At 41.0% G+C, this 27790-nt stretch overlaps 1 protein-coding gene across 1 annotated transcript in view; it reads right to left on the reverse strand.

Moving 5' to 3' along the window:
• nrg3a (neuregulin 3a) overlaps positions 1-27790 on the reverse strand; it is a 374977-nt gene that overhangs the window by 125876 nt on the left and 221311 nt on the right. Inside the window, exon 2 of the mRNA XM_030070973.1 lies at positions 7861-7990. Within this exon, the coding sequence (XP_029926833.1) occupies positions 7861-7990 (130 nt within the window). The remainder of the gene's footprint in view (positions 1-7860; positions 7991-27790) is intronic.

Genomic DNA, 27790 nt, shown 5'->3' on the forward strand with positions numbered 1-27790 from the left:
GGACTTGTTGAAAGTGATAGTTCAGGTTCTTACCCATGTAATGGTATTTGTAACTTCATATAAGTGAAACAGATCCTCGTCAGCTCCTTCCCTGTCAACAGAATGAACCTTATACCAGGACAGTTCCTCTCCAGAGAGAATCAAGTGTACTTGGCCCAGAAAACAACATGATTTCAAGTGGTAAGCCAAAGCTGAAAAAAATGCTTGCTAATGAAGCAGCAAATACCACTTCATGAGTAAGAACCTGAACTATCACATTAAATCAACCAACACTGCACTATTTAAAAAATAAGATAGAAGATAATAATGCACTATTATCCTTCCATCATCATAAATCAAAGAATAGTTACTGTACATGTAGATGTGTCCAACATAATGAGATTTGGCAGCTCAGTCTCAAGTTTGATGAATATAGCCACCAATTAGTTATATTCATGCCAGCAGTAGCTTGTATCCATGGTGACATTTTCATCTTATAACCAAAGTATGTATTTTTTACGCCCAATTCTGTTATAGCCCTTATACTCAACATGTTGTACAACATTGAGCTAATCTCTGTGCTATGGTTATAATAAGTAAGAATAGGAATACGAACAACAACAATAGTAGGAATAATCTGAATACTCTTAATTTATCTGACGGCTTTGGGGGATTTTCTCAAACAAATTGTCTTCCCCACCTCTAGTTGGAATCATCAGTGTCCCGTTGCCAGAGGCTTCCAGGGTTATTCACAGGAAAAGTCATTGTGATTAATGATCATAATTTAACTAAGCACTATGACTCATTACAGTGATGGATTTGACAATTATATAAAGCTTTCATGGTTTACCACAATGCCAATTCCCGTTTTCTGTCACATTCTGTCAGTGGAAAGAGTACAGGTGTATTTTTACACCTGTTTCGGTGCACACCAACTACACACAACACCTTCTGGTCACAATCAGGCTGTGAATGCAGAAAAAAATATAAATCATTCACAGTGTCAGTAATTATTATTAATTTACACTATTCTGCATTAGTTTTCCCAAAATACTGCGTTTTCCTGTTGTAATTCTGTCATATAACATAGTGTAACTATGGTTCCATAGGGAGTTGGGGCATGTATTCTGGGCATGGTCGGTTTTCTTGTCTGCAAAACATACACACACACACACACTTCTTGCATGCACACACACACACACACACACACACACACAGACACACACAGACACACAGTCACTGAATACAGGAAATTCAAGGGAATTGTGATCTGCTGCCTAAATGTTGCAAGATTTGATTATTTTAATGAGGCTTGGAAACATAAACTTCGAACCCCACAAAGAGGATTATATCAACCAAATGTGAAAAACTGTAGCCAAGGTAAATAGCTCACTAATTTCTATTGTTACTGGCATTCGATTTAGTTTGCTGGGACCGACATCGCTGAACCATCACTACTCGTAACCACCATACCATTGCAGTCACATTGAGAAACTAGAAGACACACCCTCTTTCTGCAAACCTCCCACCCCCACCACACACACACACACACACACACACACATACACACTGTATATGTGTGGGAAAGTGTGAGCCTTAATTGGATACGCCATGCTATTTATCAAACCCAGTGAGCTAATGCAATTGTGCAATTAACTCGTTAAATCTTGTTAATTAAAAATAACAAAGAAGTCAATACAAATCAATTAAAAGTTGAAGAGTTTGGGGAAATTGCATGCAGAGTAAAGCCGCTCCTTGGACAGGAAGAAGGCTCGGGAAAACTCACATTATAATATCACATGTTGAGAAAGAGTCATTATCAAGAGTGTGTTTCTGCACACACAAGGCTGGTGCTGGTAAAGCACTACAGTACGAGATTACTATTCAGGTACAAGTAAAAAAGACAGCAAATGCATGAAATGCATGAATCATATCTGTAGTCTTTTGTCTTTCCCTTGTATAGATTACTAATCCTGCAATTTGTACTAATTACACGTTCTGTATTCATACTGCAATACGTACAGTATATTGATACAGTGAAACATGACTACACTCACACACACTCTCAACTCCTTTCAGTCACCATTTCACCAGAAAGCACCCTCTCATTTCCAGCTTCCTGGTTTCTATTCTTCCCCCTCCCTCCTTGGCTCCCTCCCAGCTCTGGTCTTTGGCTCTGTCTTCCATTCCCAGGCATGCTGAGTGCTCTTCATCGCGTCTTGGAGGAATCATTCGAAGAAAGTGGAGCCGTCTAGCCACAATATGCGGTCTCTTATCTGTTTAATTTTCTCCCAGCTCGAATTCATGCCTCGGCATCATCCTTGTTTATTACTGTCAGAAAGACACCAGTCGAACTCCCACTGGTGTGCCATTATTATCGCACAGATGGCAATGAGGGACGGGGGAGAGAGAGAGATACAGAGAGAGGGAGATACTGAGAGAGTGAGAGAGAGAAAGGGAGGAGAGAGAGACAATACATATTTTCCATTTTTACAGCAACCAGATGGATTTTCATACGGTAGACAGGAACAGGGTATATCACGTTGTTTTCCTCAGTAATGACAGCACACTTGCACGGTGATCTGTTCATACACACACATGCACATGCACACGCATACACAAACACTCACACATGTGCACACTGTCATGCACATGCATTCTATAGAGCGGAGCATTTGACACACCTTTATCCCGGAGGCTTCAGTGTGTCATAGCAAAGTGTTTGGTAAATCCCTGAATGGCAGAAACAATATTGCAGAGAATGCAATGGCTCCTCTGTATATTCCTGACACTTGTCATGCTCACTGCTGCAGAAGTCTCTCGGGGTGTCTGACAGAAACTCTTGTGCATGCTTGCGTGTGTGTGGGGTGGGGCTGAGGAGTGCTTCCAAATGGCTGCAGTGGAGCCTTCAGCACCACGGACAGAGACAGATTCCTCATGGAGGTGTGGAAGTGCAGCTGCTCTCAATCGAAGAGACAGAAAATGGGCAAAACACACTTATCAACATCCACTCATTATCTTAAAGTGCACCTGCAGTGCCTTGATTTAGATTAAAAGCGTTTTCTGTGTTTATAACCAATGTGTAGTCATGTATTTAGTTACAAACAACACAATACATCTTGTTTATTTTGCCTGAGAATGACTAGAAATCACTGACAAGCTAACTCAGATTTAGGTACTTTCCCCACTCATAATTCATAGTTTTTATGTTTTCTTATAGAGTCACTCAACACTAAATCATAATAAGGCAGCATATGTCTGCTGCACTGCCCTCTAGGGGTTGAAAGTTGCAGTTGTTTTGCCATTGGCAGCTCCTTAAATTACCTGACCACACCCTGATTGGGTGTGGTCAGTTCAACCCCTAGAGGGCAGTGCAGATGTTTTCTGCTGGTGTTGATATACTTTTTAAAGGGTCCGCCCGACAATAATTAGCTTGTGCACTGATCATGACCAGTTGCACATTCAGCACATTATTAAACTTATGAGTATTCACTACAATAAGACTTTGTGTTGTCTTCAAATTTTGAGATTCTGGCTCCTGGTCTGCAGATTGAATAAACTGCCATTGTCTTGTCTTGGGTTTTTCTTCATCAAAGGGAAACACAATATACTAACTTACTCACAGCTGCCTCTCCTTTATTCCATGGGCATTTTACTGATGTCCTTGTTGTTTTCATGGAGCTTAGATCTGTGTTATTGGTGTTACTGTTGGTGTTACTGTTATTATTATTTTGTTATTGTTATTTTTTAAGCGTGCCCCTTGTTATTTGGTTTGCCAGAGCATTTGTGCATGTCACCCAAGTGGGGAAGAGAATGTTATGTATTCCACGGAGCAGCTTCTTTTTGCACCTGAGGGCTGAGTCAATCTGGTGGCGCCGGTCCATGGCCAAACACTCTGGCAAAGCCTTAAGTCACCCAGGAAAGGAAAGAATGGAATCTAGAAGGACAGGGGTGGAGGATGAGGAGGATTGTGAGCAAGAGATGGGGTATTGTACTCCTGAAAGAAGCGGATTGTCTCAGAGGGGGGGAAAAATGCTAGCTCCTTTTTTTCTAGGGCTGTAGGATTTTATCACTTTTGTTTGCTTTTGTTCAACAATCACAGCAACCATTGCTTTTAGTGCCCAGGGTTATTCTATACTCAAGAAATGCTTGCTTTTGTAGGCATGTCTCATACAAACTCACACAACTTCTAGAGCCATTAGCACATTCATGATGAATGACTACACTGTCAAACACAAACCTGGCAAAAAAAAAAAAAAAAAAAAAAAAAAAAAACTAGAGAAACGGCTGTGGGAGGAAATTGTGAAGGAAGAATAGGGAAGGGTGGGAAGGAAAGGTAAAGGAGAGAGAGAACCAAGAGGAAGGGAAGGTTAAGTGAGGAGTGGGACGAGAGGTGAGAAGGAGAACAGGGAAAGAGAGGGGAAAAAAGGGAGTTCAGGAGCGGGAGACAGAGATGTAACACTTCTAGGGGTTAAGTGCTTTCCTTATGGCCTTTAGTAGAGGCTCGTAGTCATGGCATGAAAACATTGCTGAAAAGAGGGAGGGAAAGAAATGTGTGACTGATGGCCTAAAAAAGCTGCACAATCCATAACCAGCATCAAGATATCGGCTGTGGACATGCAGAAGAAAACATACACAATCTATTTCCCTTAGACTAAAGGGAACAAGGCTACGGTACATCAAAATATGCCACAAATATGCTATTTCATTGCAGCTAAAACAATCAATGCCTTACAATACCCGCTTTGCTGTTGATCAATTCCCATCACAAATATCACTGAGCTGCAAACTCTTTCCTTTTGATCAATCCAGTTGAGGAAAAGATCTCTGCGCAATGAGAAGGGGTAAATTCAATCCACCTTACACACAGTGAGATTTACAGCAGTAATCCTTCCATTACAATTCATGTTCAAAAACAATGTTAACACTCAACCTGGGGAGACAGCTTGGCAATTTCTTCCCGAAAAAAAGCCCCCTGTCTATCTATTGGTGAGAGGTCAAGTCTTCTACCTGCTAGACAGTGTGCTCCAGCGTCTTAAGATTGTGTGTCACAGTGTGTGTGTGTGTGTGTGTGTATTTGTGTGCCCTCTGGAGAGTGCCCATGTCAGTCCCTGGTCTTATTGGCAAGGGCTTTGCAGGGATCTCTTCCAAAAACCCCCCCACCCACCCCGCTGCTACTCACTGCCAGGTGAGATTGCCTTTCTATCGCTCTGCAATACCAGCTCGGCAGAGGGCAATGAGACAGGCTTAGCTAGCCCTTGCTGCTAACTAGACTCGGGCAGACCCTGTACAGTGGCCCTGGCAGAAGGAAATAAATAATAAAAGAGGCAGAAATCGAATTCTGCTTGCCTCTGAAGACGGAATAAATAAACACTGACGAATAGGAAGAAGTAGAGCTAAATCCCTGGGTCCCTGGGCCCAACAGACTGCCTGACACAATTAGGGAATAGTGGCTTAGATATTCAGACAGCCGCCACTTTCTCTCCAAAACACAAATATGAAGCTCACAGGACAGGAGAAGACGGGGGGAGGACAGGAAAAAAAAGAAATGAGCATTGGGGTGTATAGGTGAATGAGAAGAAATTTAAAGCGATGTAGCTGAATTAGTATTTACAGTAAAACTGTATCATTACAGTTTTTGCTCACAGTGTGAAATTCTTGCTAAATCGAAGAACTAATTAATCAAATTCAGCATCGCATGCTTATATTACTGAGTGCCTTGGCCTCTTTCCATGTTCTGAAAATATTATCTTAGCACGCTGACTAATTTACTGGTTAGCTGAACACTAATGATTGAATGCCTGACTATGTTGCCCAAAGCAGTGAGCGTGTGCGTGTGTGTATGAGCGTTTTTGTGTACGAGCACGAGAGAGGCAGAGAGAGAGAGAGAGAGAGAGAGAGAGAGAGAAAGAGAGACGGCAGTCCGTATGACTCATGTTGAATCCCTCCGTCCCTGCATCCATCCCCTCAGGTTGACAAACACAACCATTGTGTACCAACAGCGCTAAACAGCGCTCTTGGGGACAATTCATGGTTGCTTTACAACTGTGTGGGAATGGCACTTGATACTTGAGTTATGACTCTTACGATAAAATCATTGCAAAAAGGATCAAGTTTCATCTCGCAAATAAAAATGATTCATTCTGTGACGCATAATGCCACAAACCAGCTCAATTTATCCCCATTAAATGTCCGGATTGATCACACGTTTTCAAACCTGATTTGTCTCAATTTGTTGTAAACACAAATTGAATCAGATTATGCATTGATCCTGAGCCTGGGGTGAAATTTGTCATTCTTTTGTTGATGAGGACAAATTACATCTTGCAATATGTCAGTGGAAGAAAAATGTATACTATTTCTTTTCTATGTTTTTTTCTTTTTTTTTTTCAGTAGGCTAATATTTACTCTGTAGTCTCTTAGCTCTACAGTGTACAGTAGTAAAGTATTCATATGAAAGGTTTGATATCAAAAAGAGCAGATGAATGCTTACATTCAACTTAGATATTGCAAAAGCATAACCAATTACTTACTTACTTTCATGAAGTGCTGCGATACTGTATTAGTGAGATATATTGCGCCTTTATGGCAACAATCTGATCTGATCTTAGTCTGGAATGGATATAATCATAATGAATAAGGAGAGACAGCAAAGGGAACAACAAAGCTTTTTCTGTGCCTTAATATACACATTCACAGGCACTGACGGCGTGGTGAAGGCCGATCCTAGCGAACACTGCAAAGCTTCAACAAACAGCTATGCCTCGCCATTATGTTGTCATAGCAACGGAGGTGAGCAGGGGAGGACCCCCCCCGTCCACCCACACCTTTTTCTTTCTTTCTTTCTTTCTTTCTATCTTTCATTCTTTCTTTCTGTCTGTCTTTCATCTTCTTTTCCTCCCTCTCTGTCAACTGTCATCCTCTCTCTCAGGAAACACAGGAGCTCAATACCAGACGTCTGCGCCATCGTGGACTTGGGCTGACTTTTGACCGTTGGATTATGCAGAGCACAAGCCAGACTCCGGAAACTGCATAGCCCTGCAGAAGACATCCTTTGATGTGGGCAGCTGTGTCTCTGCGTACGTGTGTGTGTGTGTCTCTGTGTATGTGTGCGTGTGCGTACACAAAGCTTGAAAGTTTGTTGAGTGTATGCATGTCCAACTCTATCCATATGTTTCCAAAAGAATTGTTATTGAACAAAGCAAATCTGAGGAGAGTCAAGAGACACCTACCCACACCACCATCACACGTATACACACACACACACGCCCACACACACACGCGCACACATACACATACACACCCTGGAGGAGGCATAACAGGCTCTTTGAAAAACGGGTCGGGTGGAAGTCCTGCGGTTATATTTTGGAAGGAGTTTGTTCTGGGACTTAATTAGTAAAGGGCCCCACATTTGAACGGGCTAACTGCCTATGAGCTCTACTCTCAAAACTAGGACAACTAGCACACACATATACAGACTCCAACAATCATGCACACACACACACACACACACCGGGATTAAGTTGCACAAAACCTTTCCCTATGGTATTTGAAGAGATCGTGGCCACTGAAGAGTTTCTGCACAAGGAACAACTCATAAAGATGCTGCCAACAGCAAATAGTGAATGGAGTAAACCAAGAGCAACCAGCACAGTCTCATTGCAGGTTACAATACATGGCAGCCATATCAAACCACACTTCGCCATGGATTTGGGTGCGCCAAGGGATTTAGTGTGAGATGCACAGAAAGGGGAAGCATTAGGAGTAGTGGGGGAAGGAGGAAAAGAGGGGGCAAAAGGACAAGGAGAGCAATGAAAGGAAAAAGAGGAGTGGAAGGGAGGAGATAATAAGATCAACAACAACAGAAGGACAATCACTTACTTGCAGTGCTTGTGAGGCCCGCTGAGCGTCTCGATGACAAAGCATTCACCACCATTCAGGCAGTAGGCCAGGTCCTTCTCATGACAGGGTTTGAAATGCTCGGAGCGCAGCGGAGGGATGGTCGGCGATGCTGCGGGACAAACACGGAGAGAGCTTTGTTACTTAGAAACAATTCCCATGTTTTTCCATGCAACGCACACAGCCACTGAACTTAACGTTGTGGGTCTCCTATAATCAGGCTCACTGACAGCATTAATTCATCTCACTATCTCGCAGCAGCCTATTACTCGTCAAGCTTCATTACAATCGTCCATCTCTGTCTCTTCGCTGTAACACTCTGCAAATAAATCATCATATCCCTAAAAGTCAAAGCTAAAAAAAAAGGAAGAAGCTAAAGCAGGCAAAACGTACTGTGAGTCAGTTTTCCACGAGAGACAACTTCAGAGTACCGATTACTCTCATCCCAAGGTTCCATTACGAGTGTCTGCCACTGCCTCATAATACACTGTACATGGCAGATAATACCAGCACACTATTGTTTGTTTAGGCCCTGCAATGTCACCAGGAAAAGATGGATGGAGGACGAGTAATAATCTGTCCTGCTGTGATTAATACTCCATGGTCCCTGCACTGTTGTTGGAGAGCTTGACTTCTCCGAGTGATTTATCACAACATGCATGACTGATCGTGGACAGTATACAGTTCTGAGAGAATCTGTTCAGTGCAGTTTAAAGGATGATCTTACAATTGGAATTAATAAGTAATGCACCAGTGCTGTTTTGCAAATATGGAAATGCTGAAGTGCATTGAGAGTCAAAACGTAGCGGGGAAATCCTAATTAAAAAGAACTGTTCAATTAATGGGTTTCTAAGCTGTTTACTGCTGTTAAACTTTGTCAAGAACTTTGTATAATTTATTTCAAAAAAGATAAATAAAAATATGTATCATTTGGGAGAACCCATGTGCAATCATCCTTCAGAAGTGTTCTGAAAGTGCTAGGTGCAATTGGTTGGGGCACGGCTTTCTGACAGGGTGAGAAATCCAATCTGCACCGCAGATGATGTTCTTATTTATACCAGACCAGACTGTTTACTGTTTTCTTTTCCTCAAAAATGAAAAATTATGCATCTTCTAAGGGTTTCATTAGCCATTCCTCAGCCATGTTTTTATGCTGTGGTGATTAAAAATCACTTGTGCATAAGAGATGTTGTTATTACTACTACACTATCGATTACTACATTAAGTCATCCTTCAATGGTGTATGGGAAAATAGGCCCAAATAAATTGAGGACAAAATGTCAAATGGGTGAAAAGTGATGCTTAAAATAAACTAAGGCTAACTGAGGTCCTGCATTATGGCACCTATGGATTTCTTAATCAAGGCAAAATGAAAGATTAATAATGCGCTGTGTTTGGAGCAAAGTAAATAGATGGGTGAAGTGAGGTCAGCTATTTCTGCATGGCCTCAGGTCTCTTAATCAGCAGTGTGAGGTGTGGGGTTAAACTAGGAGACACAGCCTGCTGATTGGGCTCTGGGGAGACAGAACAACCCCTGGCAATTGGCTGGTAAGGGGCTGTAGCTTACAAGTGAGAGGGGGAGTTAAAGCAGGAATGAACTGGCTGTGAGATTATGTAGTGTCATCAGATGAAGATGTCTAAAAGCTGGATGTCTAAAGCAGTTTGGTAAAACAATTTTAACTAACTTTTGAACACAACTTTTATATAAAACTATCTCCAAAGCACACACCTTACATTAGCATACTCAGTGTGTAGCAGTGCCACAACATTAATGCAGAAAAATTCAATATTTCCATGTGTTGCAGTTGCCTGATTTTTCTCCAGAACTCAACTTTTACAAGATGAAGGGGGAAAAAAAGCCTTATTTAATGACAATGATGCTGCAGCACATCTCTCTCTCTCTCTCTTTCTCTCTCTCTCTCACTCTCTCTCTTTTGAGAGGACTGTACAGGTCTTAAATTATTCAGTTCTTCAGAAAAGACAATGTTGCATATATTTACAACACTACACTAAGCCCCAAGATCAGGTGCACCACTGATTTTAAAACACCTGTGCAATGGCCCTGGAGGCTGAAAAACAAATAAATGAATGTATTGTCTAAGAGAATGTGAATGCCTGGTGCTCTTGGCAGTTTTTCCTCCTGGAAGGACAGACAGCTGTGCAGCAGGAGGGTCAAAGCTTCATGCCCCGTGACAGTGAGAGTGCATCCCTGTATAGGTGACCATGAACAAGATACTGAACTCCCGATTTGCAATTCATGCACTTCATGAGTACCTAGACTAAAGAAAAAAATGATGATCATTTTCTACTGTGGTTGCTAAACTGGATATGGACTCATTGCTTGGTTATTAGCCTCGTACTTATTTTGTGGTGTTTTTCTGTGCAGCTGGTCTGTGCTGTGTTGCCAAAAGAATGTGATAAGGCAGCATGTGCAGTCTGTGTCACGCTGCCTGCACCAGCTCCAGACATCTGCACATTCATTCTGGATTCAGAAACCATTTTATTAACACTGACAAATTGGTCCTCCATTGTAATTTGAATCAACTTTGTTTTTGAAAAACTGTGCTGCAATGCTCATATAAAAATCACCCTTCAAGGGCAATACAAATAAAAAATGTTTTGGCAAGCGTAATTATGCATGTGCCTCAGCAACATGAGCAGTACAGATCATACAATTGTCAGCAATAGAAAGTCTTATTTTTTTAATCAAAAGAACTTAAAAATAAGGGCTCCTCGGTATGAAAGGTTCAGTGTATGGGCTACCAACTTGGGTTTTGATAGGTGAGATTGGCAGAGATCTGTAGTTTGATTTTGGCAGCAGGCCAGCGTCAATATATTGAATAGTTTTAAATATAAATATTAAACACGGCTATATTTTCTGAATTTTCTGAAAGATATTTTCTGAAATTTGTGTAACTGCCTCAGCTTGAAAAAGTGAATAGCTGAAGTATTTCAAGCTAAACTCAGTGCTTCAGCTACTTCAACTACTGCTTCATCTGCATTATGTGACATACTCAGAAGTATATGAAGTGCTTCAGGCAGTAGCTGAATTACATTAAATAGGATGTGACAAAGCCAAGTCAACTTAAGTATTTCAAGCAGTAGGTAAAGTAAAGCAGAAGTTGTAGCCTGTAATAGTACTGCTGTACTACTAGTACTATTAGTGATTATTTGAAGTTTAACCCATTTATTTCTTCACATCCTATAAAATTGATTCATTTTGAGATAATGTAATAATAATAATAACAATAACACATATAAAAGCAAAAGTTGCTACATATGAGGAAGAGTAAAAAAAATACAGTAAAGTAATGTAGACTAATTTAAACAATCAATAGTCAGTAACTAATATAGTAGTAACATGCACAGTGATAAAAGGATTAGGTGGTTGCTAGAGTGTTTCGAGGCAGCTGTAGACGGGTGTGCATATTAAGTACACAACAAGAGAGAGAGAGAGAGAGAGAGAGAGAGAGAGAGAGAGAGAGAGAGACTTGGCTGTGTTGTCTAGTGATGAAGGGTTCCTGGATCGACCCCTTCCTTCTGTGTAATATCTCAAAAAGTACATGAGGTATGAAAAAGCTGACTAAAAATAATAGTACCAATAGTGATGACCTATGGTAGTCTTAATGATGCGAGGTACAATACTGACTGACTTATAGCCTGAAAAGAAAACTTGAGATGAAATGTGTCAATAGTTAAAACAGTGTAGGAGTTGGAGAGCAAAATTTTGGCAGAAGAAGAATAGGCTACATTTCAAAGCAAAGAACAGTGTATTAGATGCTGCTTCAATGAAGCTGAAACAAGCACACAACAATGTCATAAGTGAGAATGAAAACACACTCAACACAGTGAAAGTAATGTTTCCATGGTGATACTTCAGAAGTCAAAGGACACTAAAATGTTAGTCACTATGCTGCATGCAGATACTTTGATGCAAAATGACAACCAACTCATTATAGTCATATCAAACTTTAATCTCCATCAGTATGTCCAATGTGTATTTTTACTGTTCAGGTATGTTTATCTTAAAGACTGAAGATACATTTTTTAAAGATTATTTTCTCTTTACCGGTGAGCCTCCAGTGCAACCCTGAAGATACATTTTCAACAGAAAAATGTCATTTTCTACGCAAACTGGTGGACATTGCACCATTAGATACAGCTATCTGAGGCTAAATGAAAACAACAAGCATTATATAGGCTAAATTTATAACCTAGACTTGGTTAGATTAAATTAAAATGTACAATAGCTGGCATTTCTCAGCTTATCAAAAACTGTGAAGTTTGTGTTCTCAGCTGATGCCTCTTGCCAGGCGTCCATCTCCCCTCCTACGTTAGCTTTGTCAGAAGTGAGAGGCGAGAGTTCTGGGAAGCACAGGACCAAGCCTCTGCTGTCTAGCCTTTGCAGTGCTACAAAAAGAGAATCGAGTACAACAAAAGCAAAGCACACACATCCCATTGACCTAAATCTAGGTGCTAGGCTGATCATAATCCATGAAATGTGAATAAAATAGAGTTGCCTCCCGAAGCGTTTTACTGTTGCCACCACAGGCGCAAGCCCCTCTTCAGGCATTTTTTCAGACATTTTTCACATAAAAGGAGAATCTGCAATCACACACTCTGAATATGATGTCGACTTTTCAAACTTTAAAGACTCTGACCAAGAATGACTCTTGAGGGAGAAACAGTTGGGTGTGATGCACACAGCAAGTCCCAGCTTCCCTCGGGGTCAGTCCACCAGCCAGGACACTGGGAACCCACCACCATGTCTTCCAGGCAACAAGAGAGAGCCAATTAGTCAAAACCAGCCAGCCAACTGCCAATGGAAGATGCATGAGTCTCTCTATGGGTGCCTTCAATAAGAGCCTCAGTCAAGCAGCTAATCAATCAGGGAAATGGCTGCTTCCCACCAGACCTGGTGAATAACCAGTTGCTGGGTTCAGCCCCCATCAGGACCAGTGGATAAACTCTTTTATCCACTGGTCAATGTGTATCAAAACAGCCTGAATCAGCACCTGTCTGCACCAATACTTGGTTATACAGTCCAGCCACCACAAGCTGCTGTTAAAACACTTGTGAGCCAATGGAAGTGGAGCTACCACAGGTTATCCAATCACATGACAGCTGTGAGCCAATAAACACAGATACAACAGCGGTTATTAAGACAGAGGGCACGGAAGCTGACTTTTAACCAAACCATCAAGTTTTTATATTATCTCGGATTTCATTCTCATAGAACTATAGCACGCTTTTAAATGGTGTTCAGCTGCACTTTAACAGCCAGCACAGCTGCTTGTGTACGCCTTGTTAAAAGTTATGTTAATAGATCAACAAGTACCACACTTCTCTCAAGAACAAAGTTTAGGTGGAAGAATAACAAGAAAGTTGATCAGCAAAGAAGAGTGTTTGCGTGCTTCATCACCAAAGCTGAAACAAAAAACATAATCATGTGCATATGGCAACTAGCAGGGCACCCCATTAGCTCACCTGGTAGAACAGATACCACTTGTCAAGGCCGAGTCCTGATCGCAGCATCCTGGCTTTGAATCTGAGCCCAGGCTATTTGGTGCATGCAACCCCCTCTTTCTCCCCAGCCTTTCCTGTAGCTCTACTGTGAGTATCAAATAAAAAGCAGAAATGCCAAAAAATAATCTTTGCATATGGCAACTGGCTTTAGACAGGGCTTCCAAAATGAAGGCAGAATGAATCAGAGTGAAAGCGTGAACACGGTTGCACCCAACAAACCAACTGTCAAGTTGCACCTCAGTAATTTTTGAAAAGCTTCATTTTGTTGCTCACTATGATTACCTGATAATGGCGTAACGTGATAGAATCGACTAAATATTATCCGTTGCACAGCTGCCAACCAGAGAGAGAAAGAGAGAGATTAGAAAAGAGAGAATTCTTATAGAAATGTCTCTCACCTCTCTCTTGACACACTTCCTTTGGCTTATAACACCATGCACCCAGCACACTGAGACACTCAAACAAAGGCCAGTATCACAAAGCACTGCTGTGTCTGCCCTAGCACTGTGTTCCACAACACTGCCACTACTCTTACAGTTTTTTTTGTTTGTTTGTTTTTTGGGTTTTTTTTCGTCAACATAAAGGATTTCCCTTCAGACATGATTTCATGCTTGGACTCGGCTCTGTTGTGTTGTTAGTCCTTGCGATAAATGACTGAAGCGCTATTTGTTGTCCCTTCTCTGTGTTTTTTTGTTGACAGAGTTGTCAAGAGGTACTGTAGGTTGTTTAGCTTAACACTTGTCACCTGTCAGCTCAGACACTGTATGCACTCAAAGCATGGTGTCATTTTAGGAACGAATCCCAGAATCAACTGGAAAAAATCATTTCGGTCCAATGAAACTATCACCCCAAGTCGGAAAAAACTGCCACCGAAGGCGCACGTCAATCACTCCAGAAGGAAACAGTCCAATTTACAGTACCTTGCTGTGAAGAGAGAGAGAGAGACTCCTAGGATCGATAAACTATAAGTTGGCCTCTCCTTCAAATTCGCTTTTCCTCCTCCCTTTTCCCTCTCTTCTTTTTTCAGTGTCCATGTGATTTTCTTTGCATCAAGGCAGCATGCAGATGCAATGGAAAGATGCCGGAAGGCGTGCACATAATACCTAATAACTGATTGAAGATAAATCTTGATTGGGGCCCTTTCTAAATTTACTGTAAAGAGATTGAGTTGTTACACTGTCAAAGGACGTTCAAAGCACCGTGTTTTGAAGCTGAGGAAATCACAGGGGTTGAGGTAAATCCAATCACTGGCGTGTGATGATGTACTGTTTGTGAATTGTTGCTCCTGCTCCCTTTGATTCAAGAACATGAATTTATGCATTTGCAGATTTGATTTTCCAGCCGTGCCCCTTGCCTCATCATACTGTTTTATCTTTGATTCTCTTTTACTTTACATTTGTGCTTTCTTATGTTTTATTTTCTATATGTAAAAGATACCTTGTTAAAATTCTAACCATGCATTACTGAAATGGTAGTAGCAGTAGTAGTAGTAGCAGTGATAGTAGCAGCAGTAGTAATGCTAGTATTAGTACTAGTAGTAATAGCAGCTAATAACTAAGAAAAACAAGCTTTAGACCCAGGTTAATTATCTGCTGCCTCACCTGCTCTTCCTATACAAAGTGATATTAGGATATATGCACATATATCTGGTACTGTCACTCATACACAACACCAGGAGCTAAAGTGTTAATGAACTGGTTAAAATGAAGCCTAATGAAATAAGAATAAGAAATGAAATAGGAAAACAAAAAAGTTACTTCATAGTTTGTGAACAAATCCTCAATCTGCCTTGACTTTAGATGAAGCTTTTGAATATTACCTCTCCTCACCCTCATCCAAAAATTTGGCTGAGGTTTACTGCACAAAAAAAAACAAAACAAAAAACAAACAAACAAAAAGCTCTCTGAACACATTCCCGTGTTTTTTTCACACACAATGAGCAATATTTAAGCATGCTTGGTGCAAGAATCAAGGTAACAGTTGTTATGAGGAAAATGTCGAGAATTTGCAGCCTTGCCAAATGGAGCATCCCCAAACTGCTGCAAATGAAAACACGAGGCACATCATTACTGTTTCTGATTATAACGGCTGTATTTATGCTTCTTTGCTGGCACTGCAATTTTTCCTAAATTAGTTACCTGCAAAGGGCCAGTTCAGCAGAATATGTTTAAGCACTATTCAAGTCATATTGTGTCAAGAGCCCACAATTACCAACAAAACACTGACTGGATACTAATCAGTGAAAGATATTGATGTGGTGAATATGTTTTCTGTGCTGAAGGCATAACCTGTATTAGCTCACACAAAATAGTCACAGAGAGACAGAAAGAGGCCTACATGACTGAAGCCATAAAACATGTCGCAGTATGTAGGGAAAAACATCATAGAATTTCAATGAGCAGCTGTGTTTATGTTATGATTGTCGTATATTTTTCTGCCTCCTTTCCCCATTAGTCTCACTTGTCCTCCTCCAACACTTCCCCTTCACCGTCTTTCTTCCCCCTTCTGTTTCCCTCCTTGTCGTCTGCACTTCATGTGTGTGTACCACTACACAGATGTGTTTGAGAGGGTTAAGGCGTGACAGTCCGTGGGCAGGCCTGTAATAGCGTCCTTCACGGCTGACATTCCCCCAGAGTGGCAGACAGGCAGGCAACCATCCAGGCAGCCAGGCTAACTGATGGTGAAGGTCTCTGGCCGGCTGGTCCTGGCCTGCCTGCTTATCGATTGGCCCTGAGAGCAGGAATAAAGACCGGTGGAACGGGGAATAGAAAGACGACAAAGGCAAAAAGGCTACACTATGTTTTCTGCTGCAGACAGAGGGCTTATTAGCTGTATGTGGGAGCAGTTGTTTCAGATGTGAGAGGAAGAGGTGCTGCTGTTAGCAGTTCACACACAGAGGAGCTGGTCAAAGTGGTAATAAGGCAGAAGACTCCACTTAACCAACATTAAAACATCAAAACTGTCTCCTTAAACAGACAAAATGAACATCATCGGTTGTGTCTTGTTTATACAGCGCTTAAATATAACATTAAACATATCGTATTTCAGTTGCAAATTACCCATGGAATTTTCAAACGCAGATACATGCATGATTCATGTTTTGAGTGAACGTTTAGGATTTCAGTGTAATTCTGCCATATAAACATTTGAACAACCAAATCTGAATGAGTAATAGCAGTCACGGAAGTGGTACTAGTAGCGGCTGCAGACTAGGCCTTATTACAATTCATCCTGCGGTGCTATAATTGAAACTGTGAAGTTGATATTTAGATCAAGTTCATGCTTCACATTTAAAGAAGATGAGATAATTTATTATTAAACTCCCGGGCTGCAATCAGCAGCACACAGCGTAAGCCATCTGATGGTGCATATTGGATCCATTTAAGATCAAACCATCCGAAAGGTGTTATTAACTGATACAAACTCATGCATAAAGCATCAGATGGTTCTACTCCTAAAGCAGATGTTGCTTTAACTAGGGAATTGTTCACATGCTCTTCTCTCCAGAGATCAAGAAACAACCCATATTACAGCTGACATGGTTTGTACTCTGTTAAATTCTGTATACTTCATACGTTACCGCTAACAGAGAACATATTCTGCACAGTCTTGCTCTGCAATGACATATAGTTCTTTCTGAGTACACAGAAAGGAGTGTGGCTGCCTCAATTTGCAGCTGAGGTGCGAAGATTCATTGCTAATTTTACACAGCGATAGAAATTCTGTATCCTGGTATTAATTAGATGCTGCTCCATAAATAACAGACACAGAATTTAGAAAACGACTTTCTAGTATGAAATCTGATAGTGTAAAGGTATAATGGATTGAAATATCGAAAACCAGCTGGCGGACTTTGATATTTTGTCTTGAGGACCATAATACTGTGGTAATAGTGCTGTGGGTAAAAAAGCACTTATATTTGTAAGCCTGCTATTCAGAGTTTAGTTGACTGCCACTGCCATTGTTCAGTATACTTGGAAATCTACAGCATTCATGATTAAGAATGACAGGTTCGTTTTATATCAGCCCAGGCCGTATATAAAACTGTTGATACCCATCCTTTATAAATGTACGTAGTATAACTCCACCACTAGCTTTAGTGATGAGAAACTCAAGAAAGTCAGCTAACGCTTCGATCACTTGAACATGGACCTTGTAATTTCTGATTCTCTGACCTGCAACAACTTGGCTTTCATGGTGTCAAATTGCGATATTTAATGCTTACAAGAAAAACAAACTCTGAATTTTCCTCAGTGGTGTATACCAAAGAAAAGAGCATACATTTTTTTCCTGAACTGACAACGTGTTGTTGAAATTCAGGAATACAGCATCGCTGTGGTTGTATAAAGAAAGCAATGCTTTATTAACACTAAGTAAAACTTGTTTGCAACTATTTTTGGGGATGGACAATTTCAAGACATGTTTTACTATGCTGTGAGTTTCCCATTCTCGAAAAGGACATTTATAATGATTTTTGAAAGCCTAAAACAAGTGCCTGGGCAGTGCTGCAGGCAGGAAAGAAGCTGTAGCAGAGTTCTCCTCACAAAAGCTAGCAGTGAGGTTGTGCTATGTAAAGTTATAAATGATGGGCATCAACAGTTTAATACAGCTCTGGCTGAAAAATAGCCAACCTATCCTTTAAGTGTAATCAGTGAAAGTTAAGTGATTTCCTGTTTCTGGCTGTACTCAGTAACAGAGTGACTAGATCACAGTCCCTATTACTGGATTTACAGAATCAGGCCCACAAAGAAAAATGATTTGAACAGTGGAAGGCAGACTGTTCTTTTTCTTCTATCAAATTACTTTATTGTCAAGTATAAATCTAGCCTACATTATTTCTCAGGGGATGCAGCTGGATGGAGTGCAGAGTCATCTCCACTTCGTTCTCATCAATTGCTACACATTTATTTGTTGGGTGTTTGGGTTTCCTTTCATCAGCCGTCCTTCCGGCCAATATGCCCATTTCCTCTATTCTCACTGTGCACTCTCAGCCCTCCCTGCTCTCTGGGCTGTCTTCTCACTGTCCTCTTCTCCCATCACTCACCCAAAGCCTTGATCTGTCCCTTTCCATTCTCTGCGCTGGCTCGGTGGAACTATGGGTGCTTCAGGGTTTCCATCAGAAAACTTTTCAAATAAACCCTCACATACTCAAAATTCTCTTAAGAAAAACGGTTTTACAAAGAATCTTGTGTGCTGCTTTTGCGAACCTTGAAATATGGAATAGGCTGGCAAATAAAAATGTTTTCCTCGTAGATCTAAGGCATCAGACCTGGGTTAGTTAATCAGTTGCAGTTCTTTCCAGATTTTGATTTAGTTTACCTGGAATGCTAGGCACATTAGGTGGGATTTGATATTTTGGACAATTATGATAACATGATAGTTATACAGTCATCCAGCTCCTCTGCACTAGACTTGAAAAAAAAAAAAAAAAATGGTATTCAAGATCCAGATTACAAAAAGTTATAATTATTCTTCTGTTCCATGAAACATTTTGTTATCTGGATGTTTCAGCTGAAATGCACTATTATAGTTTAGTTTTTTGTCGTGGTGAAGTTACCGCCACAGTCCTCACCACTATTGGCTGCAATGTACATTTTATAATTTTAGTTGGCTATCAGATTATTAAAATAGTGTTCTGTAGAACACTATGTATGTGGATTAATTATGATTATCTAGATGATTATTTTTATCACTAGCTCACAACTTATTATTTGGCTATCTGTCCCCATAACAGGGTTGACAACATTGCTACATAATATTACTATACCATATTTATCCTGTCTGATTTAATTTTAAAAGCTAAAAAGAAGTCAATTATGGCATTGAAATGTGGACATAAATAAACTACCATAGTCATTCAGTTTATTATAGAAACACACAACTTTAAGTGGAGAGATGACAGACAGGAGGATGAAAACATTTCTGTCATAATATGACATAAAACTCAGAGTGATGTTTGATTGTAAGTATGCACCTATTGCAGACTTAGCCTTCCTGTTGGAGGTCCTGTCTTCGATTTGGCACACGTTTCTTCCGTTGTTCTCTTACAAAGACTTTCAAGGTTGGCAGTGCAGGGTTGTTTTGTGACTGATTGTTGATTAGTTGGATCTTGGTGGGTTCATTCAGTGTAAACTCCCTTGACGCATACTCTGTGAAGAATCGCTGGATGAATAAACTTGACATGCATGCCAATAAATTGCCTTAAAAAGGCGGCATCTGGGGAAAATTGTATTTTTTTTCTCAATGTAAATTCCTCTCCACTTCTCCACCTCCTTCTTCATTTTTCTGCTCACTCCTCTTCCCGTCTCACACCACTCTTCTATCAGCCTCTCTCCCACATCGACGCAGTAAGGCAGCAGCCTTAAGGTTGGAAAATGTGGCTTCTGACCAAGAGGTTGTCAGTTTGAATCCCATCACTGGGTGGGAAAATCTGTGCGGGGTAAATAAATCTACCATTTAAGCAGCCTTGAGCAAAGTACTCAGCTGCACTAGTTGAGCTGTTCATTTGCCAACAATGGAGGACAGGTGTGAGTGTGGGTAAATCACTGAATTTGAAGCAGGGGAAGCTGGAGGCTTGGAGCTAGAAAAGTGCATCCGTGCACAGTAAACAATCCCTTGGTAAATAAAGGTCAGAAAGACATATTCCTTCTCTGTTGGTCCCTCTATTTCTCATTACAAATCCCTTCCTCCCTCTTCCTTCTTTTTTTCATTCACTGCTCCAGTGTCTTTCAATGTCTGTCTGCTTCTCTGCAGCCCACCATTTCAACAGTGGGGTCACTGGCAATTTCCTATTTCTAAAGCAAGGGCACCTCTTAATCCTTCCTCCACAAATAAAAGTGTGGAGACACGTGCACAAAAACACATGCATACATCACATTCATATGCCTTAAGTCTGTGCGTGTAGACCTTGGTAGGAATTACCATCTCTGTGTGTGTGTGTGTGTGTGTGTGTGTGCGTCAGATAAAGTGGAGGCAAACACGTGCACACACCACCCCAGCTTAGAGAATATATTGCCAAAAGCTGCCAGGAACAGAACATATGCTGTGCCGCATTTGGTCCCAATTTTTCACAGGATAAAAATGTTTGTAATATGATCAGGCTGCACACATCACAGTCTCACACACACACACACACACACACGCACACACACAATCCAACTTACAGTGATGCTGATGTATTTCCTATTCCTCTAACTTAATTTCTCATTATTTCTCCCCAGCCTAAGTTAGAGGAGACAGCAAATTTTGCAGCAGGGTTGTAGCCACCGCGTCAGACAGGGGGTGGCAAGGTGGTGCGAGGATATCATTATTGCACAGCATGATCCAATAAAGATAACAGTGCACCTCTCCTCTCTCCTCATCTCCACTCTTATACAGCTGTCCAATAAATATCCGCCAAATCACCTTCATAGATACCACGGCTCTTTTGAGATAAGAGCAACAGCCTGTGGAGTGCTGCCTTTTTAAACACCTCAGGGGAGATCCATTGAATTATTTTAAACAACAGCGCACACTGAAAAAAAGAAAGAAAAAAGACTCGAATATTTCGAATCCAAATTAAGTGAATTGAATTTGTGTGGTAAAAAATCTCAACATGGATGGAAGTGCGAATGTTTCAGGATTCATGAAATGCGCTTGTGCCATTGCAGCTTTAAGTGCAAGGTTTCTTAAAGCTTCCTGCCAGAAATATGGCTGCACGCAGAGCAGAAAGGCGTGAGTGAGAAAGAGAGAACCCACTTGCAGGAAGGTGGCCTGCCTGTTTTCGGAGGCAAGCTTTCATTCTTCCACCATGCCAAGAGATGGGTTTCTCCTATCCACTCTATATAAAGATCAAAGCTGGGGCAATAGAGCAAGGGATGAGGAGGTGAGAAGAGACAAGAAAAGAGAGTGGTGGGGCTGGGAGGGTGAGAGGAAGACAACAAGGGAGAGGAGATAGGATTTACGGGAATGATGCCAATTGTTGAGTAAATGTACAGCAGCTATACCTGCCCAACAAACTCCACAAGTTTTATTTATGCATGCATATGGTCTTTTTTGTATCTTTTTTTTTCTGTGTGCTTGCATGTGTGTCTCCAAAGCATGTGCTCCTGTGGGATTATGTGTGTTTGAATATGTCTGTGTGGACTCAAGGGTATTGCACAGAGGCGGGCGGCAGTGTTAAGCCATGGCAGCCACTGCATTGCAGATGCTTGGCCTGGCGTGGCATGGCACAGATAGATGTGTGTGAACAGGCCCACATGCTCTGACTGTAGCAGCGCACAGCCAAGCAAAACAAAATGGCACTGTGTCAAGATAGCTATGTAGTGAACAAAGGGCTGGCCATGGAAATGTGATACTAACTGCGCTCTCTCTGTGACTGAAATCCAGACAGACACACATACACGCACTCCAGCGGCCGGGCACCGGGCTTGTTTTAAGCACACCTGCTCAGTGCAGATAGGCCTGCGACCACTGCTAATCTGTCTGTGTGTCACTCAGCCCGGCCCGGCCAATTAAGGCCCCTCCCTTCCCTCTCCTTCATCCTTTCTGCTCAGATCGTATATATAGGACACCTCCAGGCATTGCCAAATAAATGGTGCTAAGTATTAGGCATCGTCTCATCCCCTGGCCATCTGGCTCTATAGTGGAGAAATTCATTACTCCCCAGGTGAAAGCTCCAACATGCTATCTCTGGATGGGCTTTATATTCCTGCAGGCTCCCTTCCAACGCTGTGGATTATAGTCATAAACTCATTGATAATGCTAACGTGAATGTGAATGCCACTCCTGTGCTACCGCAACAGCTACCCATACCAGTACTCCTCCACTTGGTATTACTTCCATTTCCACTGGCACGACTCTTACAATACTACTCCCACAACAACTACAGCAATTGTCACAACAACAAATAATAATTAATTCACATCGTATTAGTACTTCCACTGCAACTGCTACAAATTGTGAATGTGAATTTTTTTTTTTTTACTTCACTACCACAAATAGTACTCACATTAATATTCCTCTTCCTCTCCTTCTTACTACCACTTCTACTAGCACTAATACTGATAATACTACTTGCACATCTACACAACTACTACTTCTAACATGAATACTCACTGTATTAGAACTTACTTCCACTACAACGGCTAATAATTTTCATTTTCTACTTCTGTGTACGCCCTCTGAGACAATTTGATGAGATGTGCACGGGAGACACAGAAATGCCTCAGCTGGGATTCAAAAACAAAAATTATATTCAGTGAGCTGTTTTTACGGTCACGTGGTTGTGCTGACGCAGGCACTCCTCAAAATCACACAGTACTGATGTTATATTTCATCAGGCTTTTTTACTCCGTCACCCAGGCCCTCCTGCGCGTGGTAAATGTGCCAGCTAGCTGCCATTCCCGCACTCTTTTCTCTTTCTTTCTCTTTTTTTTTTTTTTTTTAAACAGTACAGATGTACCCATTGTACAGGTCCCACTTTTTACTGCATGCTTGCTGAACTATTTCTGCACTTTGGCTCCATCCCCAGGAACTGCTTGGCATGGTCTAGATCTCTTCTCTCGGACAGTGGAGTATATAACAAATAGTCTGGATGCTCATTCTTTGAGACACAGTTTGCTATTTGGTTGTCCTGTATAGCATTAAAGAAAAAACAGAGTGCAGCAATAATATGGGAATTTTCATAATGGACACCACTATAAATACGCCTGTTTACTCCTGCCTGTCTCAGCTGGTCAATGCTATTTCATCATATGTCAGCACAGAGTTAAAGATGAAATGGAGCTTTTTCTTTTATACTACTATCCTTCAAGTCAGTCTCTATTGCAGTGGTTCAAAACTGTTTTGGTGTCAAGGGCCCCTAAACTGATACACATCAGGCCACCTGTATTTGATGAGATGTAGTTTCAGGCATCCACATCTTATAACATTTGGTTTTTCATAACTGTCTACACTGTGGATTGGCAGGTTAACGGTGAAGAGTGTGAGACGTGTTGACAGATTAGTTATTCTTATGCATACTGTCACTGGGCTAACTTCTGGTCAGTGAAATGATAATGAAATAAAAATGTTCCTCAATTTACTGGGCTCCCCCAGGAACCTTTTCAAGCTGCTTTACTGTAGAAAACATCACGAAACTGTGAGAATCTGAAGTCCTTTTTTTATGCAGAGAGAAGCCTATCTTCTGTTGAGTCAGTTTTGCTGAGGATTAAAAGTTATTTTCACATCTAACAGTGAAGCGATCCAATCAGAAACGCCACCGCAGTTTTTATTCTTCAACAAACAGTAGGGAGTAACAGTAACAGTCAGCTTGTTAGCGTGGCACTCCGATTTTGTTCTGTTCCTGAATATAGATCCATCATTTACCTGAGGATTATTTTACTAATCAAACATTATGCCAGAAGAGGAGAGGGTTAGCAGAGTGCTTCAATCTAATACAGAGCTTTAGGAAGCCATGGTGTCAGCTGAGGACTCTCTCAACACTAATTTACCACTACAAGCCTCTCAGGTGTATGTGTTTTAGCAAGTGAGCCCTGCACCAATGTAAGCTATGAGAATATTTGTTAACATGTTGTTGCAGCACTTGTAAGTCCTGTAGCTATTTCAGCTGCAAGAAGCTGGATCACCTCACTTTACCGGACAGTTGGTTGGTCCAGGATCCAGACAATATCATTACCCTAAAGCCCACTCAGCCCTGCAGGAATGGATTACTGCAGAAAATGTCTCCAAAACCCAATTTTATTACAGTTACTGACTTTTAGGAATTCCTGAATCTTGGTGAATGATGGAGGTACAACTCAAGAATGATACTAAACAAGCAAATCCCCGATTTTAACTGACCATACCTGCAAAGCCACTCCTTTTGAAATATAACCCTCAAGATTACGTCATCAGTGCATGCCACAATCTCTTGGGGCACAATGTCAGAATCATGTCCAAATTTATCCTCCAAACCATTGAAAATATGCTGGCAATATCCTCCCCTATCATAATATTTATGCAAGATACTTTAATACTATCTTTTATTTCACTCTGTAACCATGGCACTTGCATGTAGCATATTGCTGATGATCTGTATGCTGATAACAAGCACTTATCATGTCTATTTCTAAGCTTAGATATCAGTTAAAGTCTGATGCTTCATCTCCATTTCTGTGCATTTCAGCAGTCGTATGAACAATGTATAGCTTTATATTTATAGGATTTCTTTTATAGTTTTATGGGTAATTTTGTTGATAAGTGAGCACTAGCTATTTGTTCATAATAAAGTTTGCATCCTTTTGGTTTAAAACAAACAAAAAAAGCTTTTGTTAAATATTCAGTTTTCAAGGCGATACAAATTAGTGAACAGATAATGAAGTAATAATGGCTTTTTTTTTTTTTTTTTTTTAAATCAGCAAGGCTAAGCAAATGCGTTGTTCTGAAATAAGCTTTAATGTAGGAGAGATCCAGCCATTATGTTTAATACAATTAATGTATGAAGTGACTATGAAGGTTCCTTAACTGATGATCTATTAAGTGTGAACTAATCACATAATAGACATATCGAGTTGATCATTTGTTAGTGGTGAGCACCAGGAATTCATGGTACATCCTACATTAATTCATGCATTAAAACATCATGAGTCATGCATCATGAGTCATGAGGCCACAGACACACTCACTGAGGCGCACGCGGAAAGCCCCACCCCAGGGGACACAGGCAAGAGACACGCAGCAAAAGAAAGAAAAGACGAAGACGGAAAAGAAGAAGGACGATGAGAGGTTGGTGGACAGGCTGCCGAGCGCGCGGCTGGAGAGGCGAGAGGCCCTCCCACGTCCCCCCACGGTGCACATGTTCAGCTAGATCCACCCCATCTACCATCACATCTATGAGCGGGTCGATGGACAGTGTGCTTGAGACGCTCATGCATGAGGCCTCGCACAGGATCGCCCAGCTCGACCCCCCTGTGGAGACACGCGGTCGGCTGAACACAGCAGAAGAAGCTGAAAAGTGGGCAGAAATCTTTGAGAATGTGATGTGGGCCGCTGTGATAAATTATCACACATAATATCACAAGAATACAAGAAGGTTGACACGCTTGAGCTGGTAGAGGTATCAGACATGGCAACCCTCTGCATGAAACAGCTGGATGGAGGGATGCCGCGGGACAAAAGTAAGCAGAAACAGCCCGGCCTGTGAAATGCTTCAGCTCAAAGAGGAACTTCAAAGAGGACTTTCTTGGATTGGCTTTATGGGAACTGGACACAGTTGCATGTTTCTGATGTTGTATTTATAATATGTATTATGATCGCAATATGTGTGCCAAGTCTAACTGTACCATTCAGAGTGCTTAACTTAATCGCATTGTTTATAATATATGCTGTTTCTTTGGAAGGAGGAAGAAGAGAGGACAGTTTATGGAGGTTGACGAAGGCTACGAGCTATCCACCATCCTAAATCTTGTCCTGAAGTTTCTTGATAGACCAGTCATGTCTAGCTGTAACCAATAAAATATACTGTGACAAATAGAACTGTGCTTATTGTTTATGTTGGACCCATAAAATCTCCTTATTTATTTGTTTTGTTTGTTTGTTTGTTTGTTTTTTGGTTGTTTGTTTACAAAGTCAATTACATTTCCCATTATAATAGATGTTTTTTTCTCACATGCACGCACAACATAAACATAGCCAACTGTGCATGTTGCTTTCTGTTCAAGGCTTGCTGGGCATCTTCTGTATAAACTTCTTAAAGTCCATTGTATTAATGTCTCTTTATTTGAACAAATTATGACGATTATACAGCAGTGATCTGTCTGTTCAGGGGGGCAGCAGGGTGGCACAGAGTCTAGACAGAGTATTCTGTAGTTGAAAAACTCTTTGGTTTTCAAACAGCACACAATTAGTGTCCATCAAAATATCTTTCCATTGCGCCTGACTCAAACCTTGAATTCAATGCTGTGCAAAGGTGTTTTTATTTATTTCGTTTTTGTATGCAGGCACCACACACACTGTGGAATTAGAAGTCCTCCTGTAAGATCAATATATAAACCAGGGTGCACCCACATTCACATTATTTTCTGCTCTCACTGATTGGTAATTATAACTGTAACCAGTAACATCAGCTATTGTGAAAATGAGTGAGCTGAAAAACTTTAAATTACTTTTGATAACTTTGTGTACTAGCAGTCCTATTTGTTAAAAGTACTCAGAATGATGAACTTGACCTGACTTTGCTGCAGAGAGTAATGTGTAAAAATGGGCAAAATACCATCTGCTCTCCTTTTAAAGTCCTTTATCAGTCCAATAGGAACCTCCTAAAGGATTATTTAGGATTTAGGATTACTTTCTAACATATGGTACCTGTAGGACCCAACAGGATTGTTGGAGAATCATAAGGTAGTCCAGAATGTATACAGTCCAAAACCTTGTTGGACCCTTACCTGAGTGTTACAAAGCTATTTATTATGATCCTAAAGTAAGTTGTATTTTAGTGCCTGTGCTTTTGGAACTTAATCTTTAATTCCATGGGACATTTTCACCATGTTGACCAAAAGAAGAGATTACTGCTCCCTGAGCTCCCAATTACTCTCTGTGAAGATTTACAGAAAATCCAATTATTGATCTTTTGGTGAAGTGTATGTGTGTGTGCCAGGAAAGTTTGTGTGTATGTGTGTATATACAGTATGCATGAAATTGTACCTCACATAGCTTAAAGGGTGGCTCATGAGCCATGGGAATGACTTAAAAACTCCCATCTTCCATTTGGTACATATCCGATATGTCAAAGACAATAATATCCAGCAGAGTGGATGTTAAGTGATTTAAATGGATTATTAGAATTATTATTGAAATCAATATCGATGTGATGCAAACCAAATAAAAAATTTATGGTGGTGGTTTCCACTATACCTCAAAACCATCTTTTGATCAAGCCACTTAACCTCACATGTTGAGGTGGTTTGAAATGAGATTCCAATCAAATCTCTACAGATGTGTCTCAGTCTGGACACTCAAATCAGATTACAAACCGCCTTTTGCATCACTCACTACATGACACACCACAACGACGTCAAATCCATTGTGACGGAAATGCATCAGAGTGTCTGAGCAGAATCCATGCTGCTGCTAGCAGAGCACTGCGGAGGACGACACAGAGTACAACAGTCCATGGACACATGCTGAAAGAAATTGTCTGCTGGCACTTTGGAGGGAGGCTTCTGCGCATTTCTCTTGCTTCTGCATTGGAAAGCCACGTCACCAGTGTGCGTAGTTACTGACGGCTACTTTGTTACTACAACAACTAATGCAGATTGGTGATGTAGGTTGGTGATGTCTGGACACACAAATCCCTAATCCTAATCACTTGCAAATAACAGTTCGGACAGTCTGGTTTAAATATATGATTTGAGAAATAAATCTGATT

Source organism: Myripristis murdjan, chromosome 15, assembly GCF_902150065.1.
Source record: "Myripristis murdjan chromosome 15, fMyrMur1.1, whole genome shotgun sequence".
Lineage (NCBI taxonomy): Eukaryota > Metazoa > Chordata > Actinopteri > Holocentriformes > Holocentridae > Myripristis > Myripristis murdjan.